Consider the following 13,929-nt stretch of genomic DNA (forward strand, 5'->3'; position numbering starts at 1 on the left):
AGAGGCACTAAAAGGATGTGAGACGCTTGTTCTGTACCTGCACATGCTGCCTGTTGAGCTCTTCAGCTGCTGAATAATGCAGATTAGACACAGAGACACACAAATGTATGGCCTACGCATATTCCAGAGTCTGCTGTGCATGACAGTGTTTTTTACTTGCATGTGTGTAGATTTCGCTTTCAGTTTATTAAGCATATTATCTTATTGGGTGAACCCTTTTAACTATTTATAATTAATTTGCTAATATCCTTTGTCGGGGATAGTAAAATTAAATTAATTCAATAAATATTCAATAAAAACAATAATGACTTAATATTATTTATTGTTATTATTAAATTAAAGCAGAGACTAAGCCAAATGAAGTCAGTTTATTGTGATTTATTCTTAAATAAAACAATAAATGAATAATAACAACAACACTAATAATACATATTTTATTATAATTATTATTACTATTAATTAATTTAAAATTAATTTAACTGACTATAAGGAACTTTGTCAGCTTACACTAACCTTAACCTAACTGTCTACTTATAATCTAATGAGAATTAGTTGGCATGCAGATGCAATCTACTCTTAAATTCAACAAACGGACCATCAAAATAAAGTGTGACCTAAATTTGTCCTATCCCTGGCACTGCATGCATATTCAAACATCCACACATACGCACCTCTGCAGGTGGGCTCAGTCTCGTTCCACTGAGGGTTGCTGGGGTCCATGCACTCGATGATAACAGAGCCCTGCTCCAGAGTGTATCCGGGGTCACAGGTGAACTCCACAACCGTGCCCACAGCATAGGCGCTGTCAGTGGTGGTGAAGTTGCCGTACTTGACGAATGGCTCGTAGCAATGACCAGCTGCAAAAGCTGAGAGGACACACCATAAATCATCTGCTCTGAGACGCACATCACAGTCCAAACCCCACCATCAACAAGCATCTCATTTCAGAAGAGCTTAAATTACAAAGACAGTCAGTCCGTTTGGCTCAGTCCATAACCCTCTCACAAAATTATGTCTGAAAGGCAGAGAATTCGAATTTAAAGTCAGCAAGAACCAGAAGTGGCGGAGAATTATTTCAGTATGCTGATGTATTTCCAACTGAAACTGAATATTGAGTAGGGGGCGGTTAAGAATATTGTGGTTGAATCTTGACATCAATGCTGAAAGAGACTTAAATTTGACTTTGATTGCCAAAACAAACATGTGTTTTCAGTGAATTGACTTGCATTGTTTAACCCAAGAACTTACATTTTTGTTTGCTAGCAAAATAAACACCGTAAATTCAGATTTCACACAGACTTTTTATGCACCAACCCAAAATAATTTAGTTTGCTGAATGTGCCACAGATTTCCACCAATAACAATCCTCGTGGAAGCAAACCCAAGGTTTTCGTCTGTCCTTGGAAGGAGATTGTTAGTTAATCAACCTTAGCCAGACGTGCAAGGCCACTTACCAGCTTAAACGGAAGAGAGATGGGCCGACAATGTGAATAAATGTGAAACGTGAATGAACAAACTCACTCAGGGAAACAACAAACCGTCACGCATGGCTGAAGCGTTATTGGTTGTTGTGCTCGTCTGAGAATGTAGAATGGAGATTAGAGACGAGAGAAGGAGACTTAAGATGAGGATGTTCAGAATATGGGTAAACACTGGCTTTGATATCCCTCCGGGTCCGGCCTCATTCATGCGTGCGTAGATTAGCCTACCCACATTTCAGCTTTATATTCAGCCTGGCTCGCTATTTATTAAACACAGGCCATTCTGCCAATTACAGCAAACTGTTTTCACCCCACACCCCCTTCCCCAGACACATCTGCATTATTCATCTTTGACTTCATCTGGCTGCGTTCTCTAAAAGAAGCAGAAATGAGCCATTTTAATCATCCGTTTATTCTTGCTCTTTAATAACAGCAGAAACAAAGATTATATAAGATGGCATCAACATAGAAGTTAGATTTATATGGAAATATGAGTTCATAATTTGATATGCAACATACATTTTGTGCTACTGCCATGAGTCAAGTTCCTATAGGGAAGAAAAATTATAAATGCAGTTTTTTTATGTTTATTGTTTGTTTGTTTTTCCCCTTGTCTTACACGTCTTGCTTGAGAAAAGAGCTCATATAATTAAATCAATACCCTTTTTCAGTATACATGTATTATATAGACGAAAGAGAAAATATACTCAAATCCCGAATAAATTCTTTTATATTTAACTTGATAAATAGCTGATAAATAGATGATCTATTTTTAACCCTGAAATTAAATATGACTGTTTCCACATACATTCTTACAATGATAATATTATTGTGGTTATGTTTAACAACAATAAAGTACCATTTAACACTGAAAACTGGAGTAGTTTTAAATAATAATAATTTCCATTGTATTTTGACAAAAAATAAATTAAATCAATATACACTACCGGTCAAAAGTTTGGGGTCAGTACAATTTTTAAATGTTTTAAAATAAGCTTATCTTGCTCACCAAAGCTGCATTTATTACATCAAAAATACAGTACGAATTGTTCAATAAAATAACTGTTCAAAAGCAGTTTATAATTTAATTTAATAATTTATTCCAGTGATTTCAAAGATAAAATTTCAGCTTTATTACTTCAGTCTTCATAATCACACGATCCTTCAGAAATCACTCTAATATTAATTATTATTATTATTATTATTATTATTATTATTATTATTATTATTAATGGTAAATAAAAGTAATAATGACTGGAGTAATAATTTCATTTGAAACTACATCCAATAAGAAAGCAGTTATTTAGAATTTTAATAAATATTTAACAATTTAACTTAAAAAATTTTTTTTTTTACATTTAATAAATGGCGCCTTAATGAACAGAATAATTTTCTTAAATACAAAACTGACCCCAAACTTTTGGCCGGTAGTGTATAATAGAATTATGAAAATGTATAAATATATATTGAGTACACCCCATTTTAAAAATGAATATTTTATCCATTTCTCAATAAATTTAGGTCATATATTTTTGTGCGTTTGAACAAAACAGATTTATTAAACAGATATATTTATTAAAATAATATTTTTGTCACCGAACAGCTTTAGAAATAGAAAGATAATACATTTAAATTCATGCAAAAATAAATAAATTACAAAATACTAAATTTCAACAAAATTATATATATATATATATATTCTCTTGAAATTTTTGTTTCTCTACTAATTTTTGGACCGTTATTGTAAGTTGCTTTGTTATATAAGCTCCAGATCTGGCTTCAGTACTAACTAATGTATATCAATGTCCCTTTAAGGCAAGTCATTTCTTTGGAAAGTATGTTCAGGCAGTCTGTCTGAATGGGGAAATAAAATTCTCCAAAACTGTTTGTCAAGATTACGATTACATTACATATTTGGAACCACCAATAAAATTAAACAACAACTATCTCTCTTCTAAATGTTTGAATCAAACAAAATTGGCATATTTTCAGGCTGCCCAAACTAATGCGCATACAGACTCGAAAGGAACGAGATCACGACACCAACTTTACTTATGGCCGTGTTACACATTATCATCATCTGATTAATGATCGTCTGATCGCACTGCTCTTCAGAAGTAATTCACAACTTTGTCTTGATGGTGAATCTCCTCCAGAAATGACAGCGACACTTTACAAGTTTGTGGGCATTTGAGTAATTGCCGTCATGTGATGTGCATTTGACAGGATGGACTGAACCGCGCGTTTGTTTCATACAGATTAAAAAACCAATAAAATGTTTGTTTTCAAGTGCACTTGGTTCATTTTAAAGTACAGATTTCAAGCTTTATTGGATATATTTATTATGTCTGTGAAGGAAGTATTTGCTGAATTTCCAGTGTGTTTGTTGACCACCAAACTGACCTAAAAGCACACGTCTGGTCCAAGTTTTTCCCGGAGAAACGTCAGTCTGTAGCGATCGATGATTGGCTCCTGTAGGCGGTGATTCATTCGCCATATAGACCCTTTTCTCCATTCAAAACTAAATGAATGACATGTCTTGTGTATTCTATAGTCTTTGTGTATATGTTCAAATATAATACTGTAAAGCATCCTATAGAAAATATCAATTTTAAATGAAAGATTTGTGCGGAAGTTTTTTGGCATACGGTGGAAAAAAGAAAAAGATGATAAACACTATGAAACTCAGAACAGCGTCTATTTCAGCAAATACAAATGTTTTATTGAGTGCAGTAATTACAGAAATCTAAATTAGTCTGGTTTAAACAGCCTTCAGAATCTGAACAAGTACTTTGTGTGTGGCTTTTAGACATACAGAGATCCAGATCAAAGCTTTTTCTAGTGTACTGAAATTGATAAAAACAGATCCAATTTGTTTATGATGACAGAAAAAGGAGTGGGGCACTTCAATCAGAAAGACTATTAAAACCTGAGCACTCTGCCTGGTGTGAAATTCAGAGAGGCATCAGGAGCGTGCGAAGACAAGCTGAATTGTCACAGGTTGCCGTGAAGGCACATTAGTATATTGTAGATAGCATAATCGGATTGCGGCATGGTAAATGAGATTAGATTGATCTCGCCAGATAATGACTGCGAGGTCCTGAGAGGTGCGCATGACGTCCCTGTGAACAAACGTTCGCCTGACCTGTCAGAGGGAATAGGCATGCAATTTCTGCGCTTTCTGTTTCCAGTTAAAACTCATTTTAATGACCTTGTCGGGTTGCATTTGCCTGCCTCATTCGATTTCCATTTGATTTAATCTGAATAAATCTCATTTGAGCCAGGAATCTAAGGAGTGTTTAGCAAGGCACATGGGAGAGGGGATCTTTGGTGTGAATTGAAGCAACAAGGGGAATGTGCCGGAAGGTATGGTCTTTGTCTCCGGCACAGCCCTGAGGCTCTGTAGAGGACATGTGTTCTTCAAACAACCATTGAACTCGTTAACCACCGCCATGTAAGGCCCAGCTCACAGACAAACCGGTGAAGGATAGCTCAAGTCCTCATTATTACAATGTCCTGTGAACAATGCTGTGAACAATGCAGTTTTTAGGGACTAAAAACTGAATTTAAATTATACTCTATTGAACCGAACCATGGTATATGACCTCCAAAAAAATGTCTAAGACAAACAAAACATATTGTCTTGTTTTCAAAGATTATAAGCAAATTACAAGCAAAATAATCTGCCAAATGAGGTAAGCAAAATAATCTTGTTTTGCCTTTGAAGTAAGATTATATCGCTTACCCCATTGGCACAATATTTTGCTTGTTTTAAGGAAAAACCCACTTAATTTTGACTTATTATTTCTAAAAACAAGACAAAATTTGCATGTGACTGTGGCAATATTTTATTAAGTTAGTTCATGCATGTGTTGTAGTATTTGGAAATCAAATGGCTGATGAGTGAAATGGAAATGCTATCTTATTAAAAAAAACATGACCTACACTAAATGTCCCCTAAACTGAACCGAGAAAAAGAAATATTGCAATAAAATGGATGTGGAGAAGCAGCCATGCTATTTTACTTGGATTTAAGAGGAGGTAGAGGCATGCTTTTATAATGATCTTGGCAAGAAATAATCTATTTACAATTATATTGATGGCTCAACTGGACTGTAAAAGCCTTCATTTAGGTACTTCAGTTAATTGGATTAACTACTAGTTTGATTGGATTGAAAGGGGTGGTGTACATCTGAAATAATCTAATCAATAGGAAGAATGTACAACTTTAATCTAATTTATGAATCAGATTCAAAATGATCTTGATGCTAATGTTTGCATGTGCTTTTATGTTTTAAGAAAATGCATATAATATGGACCAAATTGACCAAATAGTGCAAATTAGCATTGCCAAACAGCATAGATGGTGTCAAAATTTCTGTGAATGATTTAATCCTGTGAATTATGTAACATAGGCTGTCACGGTGGCGCAGTGAGTAGCACGATCGCCTCACAGCAAGAAGGTTGCTGGCTCGAACCTCGGCTGGGTCAGTTGGCATTTCTGTGTGGAGTTTACATGTTCTCCCCGTGTTTGCATGGTTTCCTCCAGGTGCTCCGGTTTCCCCCACAAGTCCAATGACATGCGGTATAGGTGAATTGGGTGAGCTGAATTGTCCATAGTGTAAATGAGTGTGAATTGTTGAGTGTGGGCTGCAGCTGGAAGGTCATCCACTGTGTAAAACATGTGCTGGATAAGTTGGCGGTTCATTCCGCCGTGGCGGATTAATAAAGGGACTAAGCCGAAAAGAAAAAGAATGAGTGACTGAATGAATGACATTGTATTTACATATTGACCAATATAATAAGTGAAATGCAAATTAGTGTAGTTGCAAATAAGCATAATGCTCATACGGTGTTTTTGGGGGGGGGCTAGACCAAATCAATATTCATTTTACTTTTATATACTTTCATTGATAAGTTAGCCTTCTTAAAAAATTTAGCTATTTAATAAAAACAGCTATGATGCAAGGTCAGCCATAGGACAATGGTGCCAGTGCGCTCACCACACACCAACTATTGGTTACAGAGCCAATTCAGCGGATGGGAATGATTGGGCCATGATGGAGGGATTGGCTAAAGAATAGGCATATCAGATAAGCATATAGACATTTACAGTTGAAGTCAGAATTATTAGCCCCTCTGTTTATTTTTTCCCCAATTTCTGTTTAACGGAGAGAAGATTTTTTTCAACACATTTCTAAACATAATAGTTTTAATAACTCATTTCTAATTACTGATTTATTTTATCTTTGCCATGATGACAGTAAATAGTATTTTATTAGGCATTTTTCAAGACACTTCCATACAGCTTAAAGTGATATTTAGAGGCTTAACTTAGAGGCCTATATCTTTTAGCTTAAATTGGCTAATAATTTTGATCTTAAAATGTATTTTAAAAAATTTAAAACTGCTTTTATTTTAGCCGAAATAAAACAAATAAGACTTTTTCCAGAAGAAAAAATATTATCAGTCATACTGTGAAAATTTCCCTGCTCTGTTAAACATCATTTAGGAAATATTTTAAAAAGAATTCACAGGGGGGCTAATAATTCTGACTTCAACTGTATATATAGACAAGCTTAATGTAAGTGACCACAAGACAATGGCAAAAAAACATTTACATGCAAAAGTGAAAGACTGGACAGCACAAATGCGCTCAGCTCACAAACCTTTTTACATTGACTACAGTAAGCCTGTATTTACGTGAGATACCCCAACAGATTTACATTGTGACAACTGTTTTTGTTTTTGAAAATTCAGGTGCAAAAATAGCTGTGTTAAAGCCTTTTCAGCGCTATTCTTCTCTGCACGTGTAGTAAATACTGACAGCACTGTTTTAACGCCAAAAAGACAGTTTGCTCTGGAACAAGCTGTTGGTGAATCTGGCTCTGTGTGTGTGTGTGTGTGTGTGTGTGTTTTTTTAAATCACACAGTATCCATTCATGACTCATTTGTTGGCCTGAACCAGTTGAGTAATACAAATCTACAAGGACCCACATAAAATGTTTGTCTGATTGTGTTTGGTATGGGAGAATCCAGTCTCTTCAAGCCCTGAATTCCCTGCACCTGTTTTACTGGTCCTTACCTTCATATCTGATGGCCATTCCTGTGTTGGTGCCGAAACCGTCCGTGGTGAACTCCACAAAGAGATGTCTGGAGGAACTAGCGACTCCCTCATTGGGAAGGTATTCCACCTCGTACGAGTCATACACAATGGGTGAGTCAATATGGTTGCCGTTTTTGATCAGAAACCTGCAAGCGTCAACAGAACAGAAGAGTTGAGCTCCTTCAAAACAGCAAATCTGTTTGGCAGCAGACGTAACGTTTCTCCGATTTCTAGTACTGTCTTTTGGCAGTTTGCATAATAATCGCCTGATATGATTTTGAATAGCTGAGCAGCAAGTGACCTCATTAAAAGTCCATTTGTTAGCAAAGCCTGCAGAAAAAAGCGGATACCGCTAATAAAAATAACTTAATCCCCCTCCTGAGGCCCCAGAGTGGGCTCTAATCGCTCTCTCCACGCCTGCATGAGGGGGTTTGATTATTCTAAATTATTTTAAAGGAGAGCAAGTGTCTGATCTCAGAAACTTTCATCCACTTTCACTCGCACACTCGCAGCTGTTCCTATCATGCCTTGCTCTTGCTGTATCATATAATGCCCTGAAGAGCAACGCCTCATTTGGAGTGTGACTGCACTGTGAACAGACACTCCGACTGACTCTGTAGAGCATCATATGACTAATTAGTGTAGAATAGCTGAATAAGTTGACTGGGGCTGACCTGTCGTCGTCTTCAGCGAGTGCCACCTTCTCGAAGTGCACATGCAGCCGGTGGCCCTCAGGGGCCTGCAGCACCCAGTGGCAGGTTAGGTTGTTGCTGTAGTTGCCAGGAAAACCAGGAGACACAATGCGGCCGAGAGTAGCATTCTTCACCATTCCACCGCAGGCCACTGTTCAAAGCACAAATGAAAGGAAGCAGATGACATTGAGAAGAAAAGGGAGAGCTGGAGGTCGAAGAAACCCTCAGAGTGAGCTTTGAGATGTGGATAACAAAACTCTTTCATACCGCACAACTGTAGAGACTAGACACAAGTATGTAGCAATAATAATAAAAATACACGGTAAGTGAGGGCACAGTGTTATGGTTCTAAGACACCTTTAGACATGTCAATATGTTTGTGAAATAAGCTGCATGTCTAAATTTGTATTATTCATAAAAAAGCAGGCAAAAAAGTAACCTGATGTCCTACTACTTTCACCAATATTCTGACATTTTATTCCATGAGGTAAAAAAGAGCAGTGACATGAAAGATGAAGTTATAAGGATTTCTTCATTCTACACACATTCACATTATATGGATACTTTTTAAATGGTTTCAATGTCTGTGCTTCACTGAATACAGTATCTAGCCAGAAAGTATACTATTAAAAATGCAGGGCTCCACACAATTCATTCATGTTGTCTCAACACAAATTAATTAAGTTAACTTAACACTTTTAACAAATTTATGTAGATTGAACATATAAAATTAAGTTGTCCCAATAAAATCTCATGAATTGTGTTGTTTCAGCTCATTTTAAATAAGTAGTTTGATATATATATATATATATATATATATATATATATATATATATATATATATATATATATATATATATATATATATATATATATATATATATTTATTATTATTATTATTATTATTATTATTATTATTATTATTATTATTTATTTATACAACAGTTCTGTCTGGTTCTCGAATCTGATTGGCTGATAGCAGTGTGATATTCTGCAATAACAACACTCCTACAGCCTCTTCACCATTTTGTATTACTCCACCCACTTAGTGTAACAGTAGATCAATAAACTCACTACAGTTTGACAAATATTGCAGCTATTGGACAACATAATGTACTTTTGAGGCTTTTTTAGTCAAGAGTGTAGTTGTTTAGATTGCAATTATGCAGTTTATTTATAAGGATAGTGGCTATTTCAAAATATTTATAATTTCTGAGAGACATCGCCTCTGCGTCCATTAGCCAAAGACGCTTGAAGTTGTCTATCCACAAGATGGCACCAGGACCGCATAATAAGCCCTTGCTTAGAAGATTAACTACAACTGACTACAGCTGATCAAATCATTATTAAACTGGTAAATGATATTCTAAGTCAATCTCTCTCTTTTGTATAGATTGCAACTATGCAGTTTATTTATAAGGACAGTGCCTATTTTAATACATACTTTCCTATCCCGGTTCTCCACAATGTTATTCAAAGACATCACCCCCGAACACCCTCTCCTTATCGCAAACACAACAGCAGTCTGGTATTGATTGTGCTGCTTTTTTCAAAGTTGATTATTGTGATATCCCCATTGCAACAGAGAAATACTGTAGACTGTAAAACTTTAATAAGATATCTCTGTAGACAGAGGGCATTTCATGTCACGTTCAGCCTTATAACCTTAGAATGTCAACAAAATCACCTGTTTTGTCATCACTTTATACATTGTGCTTGAGAATCATTCAAACACTAGCTCTAAAGTGACATTAGTGAATTAGTAACGGCTTCTGCTGTTTTGACGTCAGCTGCAGATATAAATGAATGGCGGAAGAAAGTAGTTCCTAATACAAAATGGTTTTTAGTCTTTGTGTTTGATTTTCTTTTTTTATATACACAATTGTGCCGTCGAACTGTTGTATAAACGCAATATCACACTCGTAGCATATATATATATATATATATATATATATATATATATATGGGGGAAACATATATGGGGGAAAAACACATTTCCCCCGCATCTATGGGGGAAACCGGAGCACCCGGAGGAAATTCACACAAACACGGGGAGAACATGCAAACTCCACACAGCCTTGAGCCAGGCTTGAACCAGCGACCTTCTTGCTATGAGGCGACAGCGCTACCCACTGCACCACTAAGATCTAGAGTACTAATGAATGTAATTTATTCTCTTTATATTCACAGATATAGCCGACATCATGTAAAGTCGTGCATACTGTCGTTTGTGTACCTTTGACATAACCTTGTGTGTATTTCACAGTTGACACCAAAGGCACAAGATGTAACTGCCCTCTTTTAGAAAGGGGCAGGGATCAGCAGTTCATTTGCATTTTTATAGACAAATTAAAACATATTTTAGCTTCCACCTGAAAAAAATAAAAAATACCTAACCTATCCTGACATAACATAACATAACATAACATAACATAACATAACATAACATAACATAACATAACATAACATAACATAGCATAACATAACATAACATAATTTGGCATCACGGTGACGCAGTGGGTAGCACGATCGCTTCACAGCAAGAAATTCATTAGTTTAGCCCTGGCAGGGTCAGTTGGAATTTCTGTTTGCATGTTCTCCCCATGTTGGTGTGGGTTTCCTCCAGGTGCTCTGGTTTCTTCCACAGTCCAAAGACATGCGCTATAGGGGAATTGAATAAGCAAAATTTGCCGTAATGTATGTGTCTGAAAGAATGTGTAGGGGTGTTTCCCAGTGTTGGGTTGAAACTGGAAGGGCATCCACTGCGTAAAACATATTCTAGATAAGTTGGCGGTTCATTCCACTGTGGCAACCCTTGATTAATAAAAGGACTAAGGGATCTCATAAGTAGACAAATTCCTGTTAACTCACAGGATTTTTATCTATCTCGTTTGTCCACTTTCCTGATTTCTTTGGTGAGGGGTCCATGAGCTGGTGTGTCCATGAGCCTTTTTTGATCTTTTGATGTAATCTTGTGAATTAAGCTAGAACATGAAAGGAGAAACCTAAAAATGATACAAAGAGCAGCAGCTTTGGTTTCTGCTCGGTTCTGAGGACATTGCCCTTTTTACAGGTTTTGCCTTCAAACCAAAATTACCATTTCAGACAGTAAAGCTTAAATTCCGTCTAGCTATCACACATCAACAACACATCTTGTGCTGTTTAAGAATTAGTTCAGCAGGCAGACAGTAGGTGGTGTTTTGTATGAATTCAACCACACGATCATGTTCACTCCGAAATCAATCCAATCTGGAAATGGCTAGAAAACTTAAAACAGGCCTGTGTACATCATTATTTAGTATTATTCAATTGTAAGCTGATCAACAAAGACACATTACAATGGGATAGTTCACCCAAAAAGTCAAAATTTACTCAGCCTTCACTTGTTCCAAATACTTTTTTGTTTTGTTAAAAACAAAAGCCAATAACTGTATATCTGAAACAAACAATATGCTGAAACGATATGCTAGAAACTGGTAACCTCTGACTTTCATTGCACTTGTTTTTCCTACTATGGATGGCAATGGTTACAGGTTTCCAACATTCTTCAAAATATCTTCTTTTGTGTTCAACAGAACAAAACAAAATCTAACTGGTTTGAAACAAGTCAAGGCTGAGTAAATGATGACAGAATAAAAATTTTTTGGGTGAATTATCCCTTAAATACCTTGTGTAAACAGGGCCAAACTTTTTAGTTTTAATCCAGAAGCTCAAAACAACATAAGAAAGCATTAAAGTCATTCTAAAATAAATAGATGCAGAAGAGTACCACATAATTGACTGAAGGATTTAAACAGAGAAGGACAGCATTAGTAAACAGTTTTTGTTGAAGGCAACAAACAAGACAGAGCTCGTTTTTTGTCATCCAAGGAGGAGGAGGAGGAGAAAACCTTCTGAGCTTGACGGCTGAAGGTTAGTCAGGCGGACAGAACATAATTAAAGTGGACTCAAAGCCCTGCTCCCTGGCAGCCTGCCCATGCTGATCAGTAATCAGACTCTGACAGTCCGGCTCGGGCCCGCATCGGCATAGCAGGGGCACACGTCTAAAACGGCACGTTTATGCTATTTCACTCGGAATCAATGGCGAGAATGAGAAACCCCAGGTCCTGTAGGCCGCGTCTGCCAGCCCCAGGCTAACTAAACCACCTCACGACTCGCACCTCCAAAACACTAAATGAGATCCTTCATCAAAACAGCCCTCCTTCAGGGAGCTCAGCCTTGTTTGCAATCGGAGATGTTGTTCTGTTTGTCATGCAGGAGGGAAGAGTTCTTCAGCTCTGGGATTCGGCTCTCCGAAGAGATCGAGGCGCAGAAAGTCCTTATTTATGCAGAGGAGGCATGGCTGTCAATCACACTGTCACACCGGGCTGCCTTGAGGGGGTACGCTTGTTAATATTCACTGCCTTGTAGCGCAAACACTTCTGTTCCCACCACTGCAGCCAAAATCAATGATCAAGCTCCAATTAACTTTAAAGGAGGAGGGAGCAACCGCACCGGGAGTTTCTCCTCTGTCAAGTTAAATCACACCTGCGTGGACTAAATATTTACACAGGCGTGAGGTTTGTTTCTTTGCGCAGAAACTATCGCGACGGCATCTAATTGACTCAATGACTTGTGGGTGTATGTTTATGGTGAGACGAAGAAAAAAAGAAAGCGAAGGATAATTGCTAGTGAGTGACTCCAGGGCGGCTTCACAATGATGCAAATCAGCAAGGCTATGTTTATGATTGGCGGGCAAAAGCGAACATTTTACGCATCTATATGCAAACTGAATAAACTTCATTAAAAGCAGAGGCTGGTGTTTTATAGATTTCCCGCACTTATAAAGATATCGGCTATGCTTACTAGTGCTGCTGTTCATAATTGAATTTCTCAGGGGCAGAGATCAAATACTGCAGATTTTGGTAATTAGCTGTCATTTAGCTGGTGCTTTTGTTATAGTGTGCTCAATACAGGGACGGTCCCTTTGGAGTAGCCTGCAATTAAAAAGGCTAGCTGGTGAAAGGGCACGTGTGACATGTTGGTTAGTTTCTTCTTTGTTTGCCGCCATCTGGAAGCAATGTGCACCTATTGTTTCAGCAGCACAGATCCATTACTATCAGGTTAAAGGAATTATTCGGGTTCACAACAAGTGAAGCTTGATCGACCACATTTGGGGAATAGCATCAATTAGCAGTTCAAATGTGTTCAGTGTTGGTTGAAATAACAGCAAAAATCTTGGTTAGCAAAAGGTGCTTAATGGAGGTGAATGATGCACTCATTGTTGAAATATGAGCCTAATGTTTTGTTACTTTAATTCCTCATAAAACAGGTATTATTTCCACTGTAATGTCGTCTGAGTTGCCAATATTCAGTGGAAGTACTCTAAATGATACTGGTTTTATTTTGATATTTTAAAGGTAGGGTTCTTGTCTTTGTGCAGACACATTAGTTAATGGCTAAAAATGACTAGAATTAAAAGGTTTTCATGACAACAAATGGATAAAACTATTAAAAGATAAGGATAGCATGTGATTCTGCTACACATTAATAATGTCTGGTTACTTTAAGTCAGTTAAGTAAGCAAGTAATTAATAAATAAAAGGAAGTTTGTGCAATTAACCAGACAATATATATATATATATATATATATATATATATATATATATAT

General features: G+C 36.8%; 1 protein-coding gene across 1 annotated transcript in view; it reads right to left on the minus strand.

Annotated features, from left to right (window-relative positions):
- The window catches only part of sez6b (seizure related 6 homolog b), a 320,673-nt gene that overhangs the window by 45,750 nt on the left and 260,994 nt on the right, over positions 1-13,929 (minus strand). Inside the window, exons 6-8 of the mRNA XM_056474148.1 lie at positions 8,262-8,430; positions 7,567-7,733; positions 672-866 (exon numbers count right to left, since the gene is read on the minus strand). Coding sequence (XP_056330123.1) covers positions 672-866; positions 7,567-7,733; positions 8,262-8,430 — 531 coding nt within the window. The remainder of the gene's footprint in view (positions 1-671; positions 867-7,566; positions 7,734-8,261; positions 8,431-13,929) is intronic.

Source organism: Danio aesculapii, chromosome 15 (genome assembly GCF_903798145.1).
Source record: "Danio aesculapii chromosome 15, fDanAes4.1, whole genome shotgun sequence".
Classification (NCBI taxonomy): Eukaryota; Metazoa; Chordata; class Actinopteri; order Cypriniformes; family Danionidae; genus Danio; species Danio aesculapii.